At 38.2% G+C, this 12,919-nt stretch overlaps 1 protein-coding gene across 3 annotated transcripts in view; it reads left to right on the top strand.

The window, feature by feature from the left end:
- Positions 1-12,919, top strand: part of LOC116864964 (glutamate carboxypeptidase 2) — a 59,016-nt gene that overhangs the window by 20,797 nt on the left and 25,300 nt on the right. For all 3 annotated transcript variants that reach the window (XM_032852837.1, XM_032852838.1, XM_032852836.1), the window contains exons 5-9: positions 2,203-2,328; positions 3,168-3,354; positions 6,019-6,112; positions 12,351-12,449; positions 12,748-12,833. In XM_032852837.1, the coding sequence (XP_032708728.1) occupies positions 2,203-2,328; positions 3,168-3,354; positions 6,019-6,112; positions 12,351-12,449; positions 12,748-12,833 (592 nt within the window). The remainder of the gene's footprint in view (positions 1-2,202; positions 2,329-3,167; positions 3,355-6,018; positions 6,113-12,350; positions 12,450-12,747; positions 12,834-12,919) is intronic.

Genomic DNA, 12,919 nt, shown 5'->3' with positions numbered 1-12,919 from the left:
TTCTTATTTATACTCACTTTTATCTTATTTTTACAAATGAAAGATATCTGTCACCCATCCTAAAACAATATGAAGCATATCTCCGAGTCATAAAAATTTCTGAGGTTCTGAACAAAGAGACAATAGTGAAAGATTCTCATAGCTGGTAACAAGAGATTTGGCAAGTCATATGGTTTGCAATTGAATAAAATTAAATGAGCCTAGTTGAGCGTCTAGCTGACATCATTAGAATTAACTTGGATAATAGATCGGTGTGTGATTTGGGCATTGTAACTTGGAAGGAGTTTAAATAACTTAGAATTCTGCAATAGAACTTCTTTTACTCCCATCTTAAGGTTTCTCAGAAATTAAGTCTAAAAACAAGAAATGTGAATAGAACTAATGTGGAGTCCTGTCTCATTCTAACAACAATTTTTTCATCCAGTGACCTGATGTTTTAATATCTACTAGCATTAAGAAATATATTTCAAGTAAAATTTTATGGTTGGGTATAATTTACACAAATTTGTAATGTTGTTGGACTCAATCTGATACTGCTAATAATTAGCTTACTCCTAAAGAATTTTCTTAGTGCACACATCCTATTATAAGACATTTTTAAAATGTGCATACACACACAGACACACATACATGTATATTCTTAATCAAGGGAAGTTTGGTAGTGATCAAGAAAAGACTTCCAGGCATTCCTAGATTCTAGGTCACAGAAACTGAAATGAAATGTAGCATCCTAGACGTTAATTAAGAGGTATTCTCTTGGGATCAATAATTGTGTCAGGGGAGGGAAGAGAAGCTGGTTTGAGCAGAGGGAGCTGTGAACGTCAAAGGCAGCTCAGGGACAGCGTAGGCTGGCCTGAGGGCATTTCTGGAGTCAAAAGAGTGCTTCAGAAATGTCCTGGGTTGGACTAAAATGTCCAACGCTTTATACTTCCCACTGACCAGTCATAGACTGTGACACCCCAAGAAGGGGCATGACTTTGAGCAGGGCTGTTGTCTGTAGCTGAGGCAATTCCTGAAGAGACCTGAGAACTGAAGGCTGTTTGCAGAGAGCCTTCCTTGCGGCGGAGCCAAAAGGTCTTCATCGAAGGGGAATCTGGGCAGCACATCTCAGTGTCCAGCACAAATATATTTTACCTTAAAGTAAAACTCTTTGGGGAAAGGGGAATAAGACAGAAGTTCGAGGAGAAAAGAGGTGATAAAATTCTGACTGAAAAGTGTCTTCCTTTTCAAATGGATGATGTTGAATAGAAAATCAGTATAGTGTGTATATTTCTTTGGATACATATAAAAAGTGATGTAAAATTGCTTCTCACAATATTAAGAGTTACAGTATACTGGCAATTGCATTTGTTGTAGCTACTTAAAGGTGTGATAAACAATTTTAGATGTTAAGTAAATATATGAGGGGCTATTGTTGTTTTTCAAAATTAATGTAGGGAGTAGATGAGAAAAAAATGAAGAATCCTGGTCTCATCTAACAGGTCGTTTTGCAAATGAGAATACTGAGATTCAGAGATGTTATTAAGACTTGCATGAGGTCACACTAATGATATGAAACCAGACTCCTAAAGCAGTTTTCTTCCTTATGGGTGGTAGTGGAGACTCATTAGGCTACTAGTTGTGAATATACTTTAAGAATGAAGCTGTCCTCAAGGGTTTTGTTTTTTTTTTTAAAGGCTTTATTTATTTATTTGATAGAAAGAGATCACAAGTAGGCAGAGAGGCAGACAGAGACAGAGGAGGAAGCAGGCTCCCTGCTGAACAGAGAGCCTGATGCGGGGGTTGATCCCAGGACCTGAGATCATGACTTGAGCCAAAGGCAGAGGCTTTAACCCACTGAACCACCCAGGCACCCCTCCTCAAGGGTTTCTTGACCTAGTGTGCCTGGACCCCTCCAGACTGCATGCAGCAACGTGTATATTCATGTACATTTTGGAGGGAACACTTCTATAGTGTTATAGCCGCTCTAGAGAAGACATATAGACCAAGCTTACTGTTAAATTCATACATCTCTAACTCAGCCACTTGTCTTAATTCAAGTCCATTTCTCCTTTGAATCTCTTACATGAGGTTTGTGCTTTTCTCCTTTTCTCCTGCCTGCTCTTACCTCTTCCCTCATTCAAAGATGTGAAATAGTCCTCATGTAGAGAAACCTCTTCAGATTAAATCGTACTTGTACTAAATCATTCCTGATCTCAACAGGGTGATCTCGTGTATGTTAACTATGCACAGACTGAAGACTTCTTTAAACTAGAGAGGGACCTGAAAATCAATTGCTCTGGGAAGATTGTGATTGCCAGATATGGAAAAATTTTCAGAGGAAATAAGGTAAAAATCATTTTTTTTTCTTTACCCCTAATATAAAAAAATATATTGTATCTTACCTGTATAGAAATGTATCCTTAAAACTTTCTGAGGATCATGATCCTTTCATATTTTTTAATACAGCCACATTATGGGGAGGACACATTTACTAGCTTATAGACAGGGGTTTTAAATTGGGTCATTGGAGTTTGAACCAGTGTAGAAGTTCAAGGAGAACAAAGCAGATTTTTCCAAACCTGCACATTTTATCTGTGGTCTACATAGAAGCATTCACTGTATTTGTTGTTGCCATCAGTATATTTGTTTTTAATATTATCTTTGAAAATACTTACTAAATTCAATTTTAATGTGAATTTTTATTATAGGTAATCAGAGAAACCAAATTCTACATAGCAGTTTAAAAAAATTACTATCATTTGGTCTGTTCATTTTTTTCCTCTTTTGTGCGAGACATTAAATTTCAAAAATATTCCCTTCTGGTCATAAGTTATAGAAATCTGGCTTGTAGAGTCAGCTTTCTTCTTGTGCTTCCAGACTAGTGAAAAAAATAGCAAGTACTTGCTATCACTATTATGGACATTTCCTAAAGCTACAGCTCTAAGGGATGATCCATCCCTAGAAGCCCATTTTATTATTTTATTTTTTTTCTTAGAAACTCAATTTTAGAACCTGAAGTAGGAAAACGCAAAAGCCAGTCCTCTGTGAGATGCCCTTTGTTGTAGGTCTGATGATAAAAATTGAAAAAAAGTTTAGCTATTCATTTAACTGTAATTTCAAAAAAAATGATATTATCAAATCTTGGAACAACCAACCTGAAATAAGAGAGACATTGTGTTTTCCAGGTTAAAAATGCCCAGCTGGCAGGGGCCAAAGGAGTCATTCTGTATTCAGATCCTGCTGATTACTTTGCTCCTGGGGTGAAGTCCTATCCAGATGGTTGGAATCTGCCCGGACGTGGTGTCCAGCGTGGAAATATCTTAAATCTTAATGGTGCAGGGGACCCTCTCACACCTGGTTACCCAGCAAATGGTGAGTGATCAGACCTTAATCATCACAGGAGACTAAAAAAAATTTTTAAGTGATTTTATTAAAGAGTTTCCAGATGAAGTATGACTTTTTTTTTCTTTTGAAGATTTTATTTATTTATTTGACAGAGAGAGAGATCACAAGCAGGCAGAGAGGCAGGCAGAGAGAGAGGATGAAGCAGGCTCCCCGCTGAGCAGAGAGCCCGATGCGGGGCTTGATCCCAGGACCCTGGGATCATGACCTGAGCCGAAGGCAGCGGCTTAACCCACTGAGCCACCCAGGTGCCCCTGAAGTATGACTTTTTAAGTTCTCTTTACATCTAAGAAGTAACTGGAAATTATTGGCTTAGGTCCCTTACCTATTATTGTTTTCTAATTTTTTTTTAAGATTTTATTTATTTACTTGACAGAGAGAGAGACAGTGAAAGAGGGAACACAGCAGGGAGAGTGAAAGAGGAAGAAGCAGGCTTCCTGCCGAGAAGAGAGCCTGATGCCCGATGCGGGACTCTATCCCAGGACCCTGGGATCATGACCTGAGCTGAAGGCAGACACTTAACGACTGAGCCACCCAGGCGCCCCTCCCTCTCTTATTCAGAAACTTTGGGCCTGATGGGTTTTAGTACTCAGGTATTTTCAGATATTTAAAAATACTATGGGGCATATCCCCTATGCTGCCTGACACCCAAGACGCTGGGATAGAATACAGGAAGCAGGCATATAAATATTTTGCAACAATGTATGGATATTCATAAGCAGAGGTAAGTAATAAAGGATAAATAATATGAATAACCACATGTCAGCTCAGACTAGATTTCACTGTCAAATGAGTTTGCATCAGATCAGGTTTTTTTGTTTGTTTGTTGTCAGATCAAGGTTTGATGCTAAGTAATCCCTCCAAATTTATGGTTTTTACGTTTTTGAATTTCCTATTTGTGGATAAGGGACAGCAGAAAAGAAGTTCTATAAATCTCCAAAGTGACACATTTAAAATATAGAGTCCTGGTGCGCCTGGGTGGCTCAGTCAGTTAAGCCTCTGACTCTTGATTCCAGCCTGGATCATGATTTCGTGTTTGTGACATTGAGTCCCACATCGGGCTCCACACTCAGCCCAGAGTCTACTTGAGGATTCTCTATCTCCTTCTCTCATAGCCCCTCTCCCTGCCCATACTCTGTTTCTCAAAAAATAAATAAAATCTTAAAAAAAAAATAAAGTATAGAGTCCAGAAAATGCTTATTGCATCTGTTATATAAATACCATAGTAATAACTTTCTAGGAGTGTTTCCTGAATGACAGCTCTTACACGTATTAACAGACCTATTAGCTTTGTAATATTACTACCTGTGCTTGACAGAAGGAAACGGAGACAAGAGGGCAGCTGCCCAGATCATCACACCGAGAAGTGAGCACTTCCGGCAGCCTGGCTCCAGATACTCATGCTTGTGTAGGGCTGAAGTGCTTCCCTGTAAAATTGTCAGTCATGAACAAAGGGAGCCATTTTATTTTGAATGTACTCAGCTACTTGATAAGGTTTACAAATATCTGTGATCACTGAGTGTGTGTGTGTGTGTGTGTGTGTGTGTTTTAAGATTTTATTTATTTATGAGAAAGAAAGAGAGCGCCAGAGAGAGCTTGAGCAGGAGCAGAGGGAGAAACAGGCTCCCCACTGAGCAGGGAACCCCAAGTGGGGCTTGATCCCAGGATCCTGGGATTATGACTGGAGCCGAAAGATACTTAACCCACTGAGCCACCCAGGCACCCCTGAGTTTGTGTGGTTTAAAAATAGCTAAGGTGTATATCTTGGATAAAATAAGTCAAAGCCACAGTGAGATGCCACCTCACGCCAGTCAGAATGGCTAAAATTAACCAGTCAGGAAACGACATGTTGGTGAGGATGCAAAGAAAGGAGAACCCTCCTACCTTGTTGGTGGGACTGAAAAATGGTGCAGCCACTCTGAAAAACAGTATGGCAGTTCCTCAAAAAGTTGGAAATAGAGCTACCCTACACCCAGCAATTGCACTACTGGGTATTTACCCCAAACATACAAATGTAGTGATGCAGAGGGGCACCTGCACCCCAATGTTTATAGCAGCAATGACCACAATAGCCAATCTATGGAAAGAGTCCAGATGTCCATTGACAGATGAATGGATGAAGAAGATGTGGTGTATATATATAATGGAATATTATATAGCCATCAAAAATGAAATCCTGCCATTTGCAAAGACTCGGATGGAACTAGAGGGTATTATGCTGAATGAAATAAGTTAGTCAGAGAAAGATAATTATCATATGATCTCACTGATATTTGGAATTTAAGAAACAAAGCAGAGGATCATAGGGGAAGGGAGAGAAAAATGAAAGAAGATGAAACCAGAGAGGGAAGCAAACCATAAGAGACAATCTCAGGAAACAAACTGTGGGTTGCTGAAGGAGAGGGGTGTGGGGGGATGGGGTGGCTGGGTGATGGACATTGGGGAGGGAATGTGCTGTGGTGAATACTGCTGTGTTGAATGCAAGACTGTTAAATCACAGACCTATACCCCTCTCTGCCTATTTGTAATCTCTCTCTCTGTCAAATAAATACATAATTAAAAAAAAAAAAGACTTTGAAAAAAGAAAAAAGAAAGGGACTGAATTTTTACTAAGATGTGTTCCACTTTTTTCAGAATATGCTTATAGACGTGAAATCACAGAGGCTGTTGGTCTTCCTAGCATTCCTGTCCATCCAGTTGGGTACGATGATGCACAGAAGCTCCTGGAGTAAGTTTGTCAGCAGCAAACAGGTGGCTGTTAAGATATTTCTCTTTATTGGCCATCTTCAACTATCGACAGTATTCAACATCTGACTATTTCTTCAATATTCGGAAATGCCGAAATTCTCTGATATGGTAGAACCTATGATTTTGTCACCATGCTAAAGAATCGTGGTTCTAGCCTGGAATTTATGGTATGGAGTGGTGTCCAGTGTGTGACAGTCATAAAAATGAGACTTCCAGCTCTCCAACTGTAGGGGCATGATTGATCAGTGGTGTTAGCTACTGCGCTTTGAAATCCATCACCCTGTTTGGGTCAAGGCCGCACTTCCCACAGGTGTTCCCAGTCAGTGACTGGTTGCAGCAGGGACAACTAAAAACAGGCCTATCGCTGGGAGGCACATGGGAGACTCTCTCATGGGAGACTTTGTCTCAGGATTCTATGGCAGGCAGGCTTGCCCAACTTGACGCCACCACCCACCACCCTTTCCTTCCTTCTCTTTCTCCTTTACCCCACATGAGACCTGCATTGCAGTCTGTTGGCTTTTCAGCCTTGTCCCGCCTCCCCCCGCTATTTCTCTCACAAGCTTTTCTCCTAAGAAATCTCTTACTCATCTCATCCTCGTATTGTCCACAACTTGGGTGACCTGTGATAACACTCTGGGAGAGCAATTCCATTTTATTTTCCTCTCTATTCTTCTTCCCCCTTTGCTTTCCTGACGTTGGAACCCTTTCCCCAGTCCTGCCCTGCTTTTTTCCATCTGCACGTACCTTCTTGTCCAGTCTCCTTTAGGAAGAAGAGAGCATGACTTCTCTGTAAGTAGGAGTGAGAGAAGCATCTGGCCAGGTAGTACCTTTTCTTATTTGAGTTTAAGGCATTCTTAATCATTTAATTCCAGTCTCCATAAGGAGACTTTTTATGACCTTCTTTTACAGTTGAGAAGGCTGACATTTGGAGTAGTGGAGGGACATGTCCCATTTAAGGGCAGATTAAGGAATAGCACCTTGGTCTTTTTTGCTTTTGGACTCAGCTTTGCCACATGGATTAGAATTCAGGATCCAGGCACAACTTCTGAGGGTACCATGGCTGTGTGTTTATCTAAACATATTTATAAAGTCTAAATATCTTTGATATTTAAAAGATGAAAGTGATTATAATATTACTTATAATAGTGGAAAACTATAAATAACAGATATCTTTAATAATCAATAAGTAGATACATCACTGCCTATAATAGTACATGGAGCTGTTAAAATACATCTTCTACAAGAATATCTAATAATATGGAAACATGCATATGCTACACTACTAAGTGGAAATGGCAGATTTATCTAGCTATCTAGATATCTAGAGATAAATATATAGATATGCAGAGACATAGAATAATCTCAATTATGTAAAAGTTTTTAAAAACCTCTATTATCTTTGTAATTAGAAAAATAATTCATGGAAGGAAAAAAGAAAAGATCTTATAGAATTGATTTGAGGTATACTTAATTATGTCTACCATTTGACTGCTCTGATTAATTAGTTCAGTGTCAGCTATGTCCTAAATATGGGCTAGAATTACTTGATCAGAAGAAAAAATCACAAATGCAGTTTGTCTCTGATGTACTTAAGTCAGCTTCTTTAAGCCATCTTATAAATGCAATCACCATTAATAACATCACTACCATGGAAAAGTGCATTTTGCTTTGAGAACACCATAATTAAAAATGAACTTTGGAAGCACAGTCTACTTAGAAATAGGAGATGATCTTTATATATTAAAAGCAGGAAGACAGCTCCTATTTCTTTTATTTTTTTAAAGATTTTATTTTTAAGTAATCCCTACAGCCAACGTGGGGCTCGAACTCACAACCCCAAGATCAAGAGTCACATACTCCACCGACTGAGCCAGTGAGGCCCCTCTCCTATTTCTTTTTCCATACTTTCTAAGATATAATGAAATATTCTACAAAGTTAGAATTTAGTCTTACACATTTTTTTCAAAAAATATATAATTTGTTTATGAATTTCACTGTGTAAATTTTCTCCCTCAGCACACTTAGGTGAGGAGTATGCTTGTTGTCCCTGACAGCTAATTCTCAGATGTCCACAGTTAACCATTTAATATGATGTATTAATTGCAAAAGATGTTTTACAAGTTGGATACATCATAAAATGAGAATTTCTTAATAAACCTGTGAGATGATGAAGAGAAATACAAAATCATATAATGGCCCAAGAATGCTGAGCATTTCAATAAAAGATGATGAGATGTGAGTTAAAATAAAACAAAACCACATTTCCTTGGGTGGGAGGGATTTCCATCTATACTAAAGGGAATGTGATTACATGGCTTTCATTTGCCTCCCTGAGTAACTAGGATTGTGAAAGCAACACCTACAATAATGACAGCAATAATAATAACATCTGTCATGCTATTACTTATCAATTTTGTTGATCTGGTCAAAGAATCAACTTTTGGTGTCCTGGGTTTTCTCTATTTTTTTCCTCTATTCTCTAATTATTTTTGTTACAATCTTCATTATTTACTTTCTTATGATTGATACTAGCTTAGTTTACTCTTTATTGTCCAGTTTTCTAAGGTGGAAGACTAGTTTATTGATTGATGTCTTTCTACTTTTTTTTTTTAAGATTTTATTTATTTACTTGACAGAGATCACAAGTAGGTAGAGAGGCAGGCAGAGAGAGAGAGGGGGAAGCAGGCTCTCCGCTGAGCAGGGAGCCCGATGTGGGGCTCGATCCCAGGACCCTGAGATCATGACCTGAGCTGAAGGCAGAGGCTTAACCCACTGAGCCACCCAGGCACCCCTCTACTTCTTGAATATAGATGTTTATGGCTATACATTTCTCTCTAATCACCGCTTTAGCTGCATCCTGTAAGTTTTGATATGTTGTGTTTTCATTTCCATTCAACACCAAGTATTTTCTAATTACTCTTGTGATTTTTTTTCTTTCAGCCATTGGGTATTTAGGAGTTAGCTATTTGATTTCCATAGATTTGCATTTTCCCAAATTCCCATCTTGATAATAATTGATTACTAAATTATTTCTTTTGTAGTTGGATTAATAAACATTATATAACTAATAAGTGGCTTGCCTGATCTCAGTCATTTAAATTTATTTAGACTCATTTTACAGCCTAATCTATAGTCTGTCCTGGTAATATGTTCCATATGCACTTAAGAAGAATGTGTATTCAGCTCTTGTCAGATAGCGTGTTCCTAATGTGCCATAGGACATTTTTGGCTTGCCAGCTTCTTCAGCTCCAAGTCTCGGGTAGATAAACCAAAAAAGAAACTCAAGGAACTCATCACTGTGTCTTTTCTTGTACTCTGAGGTCCCAAGCTAGTATGTTTTCTTCTCTTCACCCTTCAGAGCCTAATGTTTATTTTCTATACACTTACGGTCCAGAGAATTTAGTTGTACTTATCAGGAAGAATAGGGTAAAGCACATTTCCATTTTCCTAGAAACAAAGTTTTACTCCTTTTCAGGCTTCTGTCATGGTTACCCTAGTCATCTTATACTGCAGCCAAAACAGTCACCATGCCTTACACTTGCCCTATGCTTTTTCTGCTTCTGTACCTCTTTATACCATACTTTGTACCTGGAACATTCTTCACATCATCTTCCCATGTTAATCCTTTAAAATTCAAATAAGTAAAACCTCTAGAAAGTTGTTCATGATCCCACAAGCTAAATTAAGCTTTCTTTTGTCTATATTCTTTACAACTTTCTCTATCATTTATCTTGCTTTGTTTTATAGTTGACTTTATATCTGATTAACTTCTGATTACACTCTTTGGTAGAACCACTGTGTCATGTATATTATCTGTGTTCCTTAGTGAGTAGATCACACTGTCTTGAACATTGTAGACAATAAATCTTTGCCAAACGGACAAATAAAAATTAATTTGCTACAGGATACAGATTTTTTTAAAGATTTTTTTTAATTTATTTATTTGACAGAGAGAGATCACAAGTAGTCAGAGTGGCAGGCAGAGAGAGAGGGGGAAGCAGGCTCCCTGCTGAGCAGAGAGCCCGATGTGGGGCTTGATCCCGGGACCCTGGGATCATGACCTGAGCCGGAAGCAGAGGCTTTAACCCACTGAGCCACCTAGGTGCCCCCAGGATATCGATATTAAATGCAATGCTGTTCATACATATTTGTTGAGCATCACCTATCCAATCAAATCTTTTCAGAGACATTTTCAACATTTACTTACATTTCCTGAAATTTTTGTGGTTTGATAGTTTAATATTCAACTTTTTTATATTCTTGGAATTTATGTTTTATTTATAGAGTGAAATAAGTACCTAAAGCAGAATATATTTTTAATTATGTTAGTAACATTTATTGACTAAAACTTCTATTCTCCATAGATGTATTATATTTCCCACATGGATACATCAGAGTCTTATATACAACTATTAAATTCTGTTCCAGTGATCTGTTTGCTTGTCTTATGGGGCACTACAATTGTAGCTTTATATTTTATTATTTTGTGGGAATATGGACTATTCATTTCCTTCCTTGTATTATAATACACAAATTTACTGTTATTCTTCCTGATGAATTTACATTGTTTTGTTTATCATGTTTTTATTTCGAGAAGGAAATAACATTTACACGGTTTAAAATTCAAAGGGTATACTATAAAAGGTTTCCATCTTACCCATTACCCCACCAAAGCAATTAGTATTGTTAACTTACAATATATCATTATAGAAATATTTTATGTATAATCCAGCATAGGTATATATTTCTTCACATATGTTCTGCAACATTTTTGCATATTTAATACTCTGCTGTTTTGACTGATTATGCTTTTTACCAATGTAAAATGCCTCTTCATGTTACTTGATGGTCTTAATGTGAAATTTTATTATAAATAGATAAACAAATTATGTAGTGTATTACTTGAAATTATGTTTGTTAGCCAAACTCCTGGGGAAAAAAAGTAAGCATTTACTCTCTGATAGAGCATTTTAAAATAGAATATTACCTATAATTAGTTTTCTATGAGAAGATAATCTAATCGGTTATTTTAGTATTGTGTGTGCAGTGGCTTCTAGGTCAAGTTGAATTGTTCCCATTTCCTCAAAGAGGCAGGCAGGGAAGAGCAGGTGTGTGTAGGCCCAGAATGAAGGAGGGAGCTGGAGACCTTGCTCCATTGCGAAGCCGAGGGTGTGTGGGGTTGTCTATGAGGACAGATAAGGTCATAAAAGATAGATTGATCTTTCTCATGCTCTTAATTTTCCCTTGAACCACATTCTTCTCTTTGTTAACAGTGTAGCAAGGGCATAATTGGTTTCCATGTCGAAATCAAGAATGAATGAATCAGTGGTCTTAAAAGAGTAAAGGCAGTTATGTTGAAGTAAAACCACAAGAACCCCTTCATTCCATAAACTTTATCACATTATCTTTCTCAGTTAACCTCTGAGAAATAACCAGGGCTAGTGGCATGTACTGGCTGGTCTGCCTGAGTCTTTCTACTTTTTTACTTTTTTAAAAAGTTTTTAAATTATTATTATTATTATTATTATTATTATTATTTGACAGAGAGAGAGAGCGTGCATGCACAAGCAGGGGGAGCAGCGGGCAGAGGGAGAAGCAAGCTCCCCTCTGAGTAGGGAGCCTGATGAGGGGCTCCAGCCCAGGACCCTGGGATCATGACCTGAGCCACTGAGGTGCCTCTCTACCTTTTTAAATTAAAGCAAAACAAAACAAAAAATAGCATGAAGCTTTTAGGGCCTGTTGATTGAAGGGAAAGCTTTTCCTTTGCTCTTCTTCACTCTCTAATAGATGTGTGTGGAAGGACTTTGTGAAAGATGATATTTATCAGTGGGAAAAATAACAAACTAGAAAATCCCCAAGTGTGACATCAGAGCTCTTTCCCCAGTGTGTGCTCTGGAAAGCACTTTTGTAAACTGGCTTTCTGTTAGAAACTGGGAATGCAGAGTCTGGATTCTTACCAGCGGTTTGACCCTCAGCTGTACCACACACCAGCTGCATGACTTCACGCGTGTTACCTGTCTCTCTAAGCCTCATACCTCTCATCTTTGAAGGAAGAGTGACAGTGATCCTGCGTCTTAAGAGCCATAGTGAGGGGTAAATGGCATTTCCCTGAATCATAGAAGCCTAGGAGCAGGCCCTCAAGAAAGCGAGCTCACTGACATTTTAACTGGTAGCTCCAAAGTGTTCCTTCAGCTAATAACACTTTCTGCATTCAACAGGAAAATGGGTGGGGCCCCGCCTCCAGATAGCAGCTGGAAAGGAAGTCTCCAAGTGCCCTACAATGTTGGACCTGGCTTTCTTGGAAACTTTTCTACACAGTTAAGAGACTCTTTCTATTGCAACTCTCTTTCGGGGAAGGAAATCTTTTTTCAAAAAAAAAAAAAAAATTACAGAGGATGACTGAAAAAGTAAAATATATCTAGTACCAGCAGGAAAAAGAAATCCCACAAGTTGTGGAGGGGAGAGCACTTACATCCTTAGTATCAGACAACCTGAACAATGGAATTCTGGCATGTGTACATTTAGAAATCTTTAAAATGATGTAAGAGTTAAAAAATTGTGGGTGACCGAGCATTAACTAGTATTTTCAGTGTGTGTCCTTTATTTTTGCATTAGAAAAGTCAAGATGCACATCCATTCTAACAACAAAGTGACGAGAATATACAATGTGATTGGGACTCTCAGAGGAGCTGTAGAACCAGGTAAATTAATCATTTGACCAGCGGATATTGATTGAACAGTTCTTCTAGGCCATGGACTCCTCGGAGCTCTGGGAACGTGAGATGAA

This window comes from Lontra canadensis, unplaced genomic scaffold, assembly GCF_010015895.1.
Source record: "Lontra canadensis isolate GAN:19392208 unplaced genomic scaffold, GSC_riverotter_1.0 scaffold7, whole genome shotgun sequence".
Classification (NCBI taxonomy): domain Eukaryota; kingdom Metazoa; phylum Chordata; class Mammalia; order Carnivora; family Mustelidae; genus Lontra; species Lontra canadensis.
Note: the sequence above shows the minus strand (reverse complement) of the source record. Positions and strands in the feature narration are given on the sequence as shown.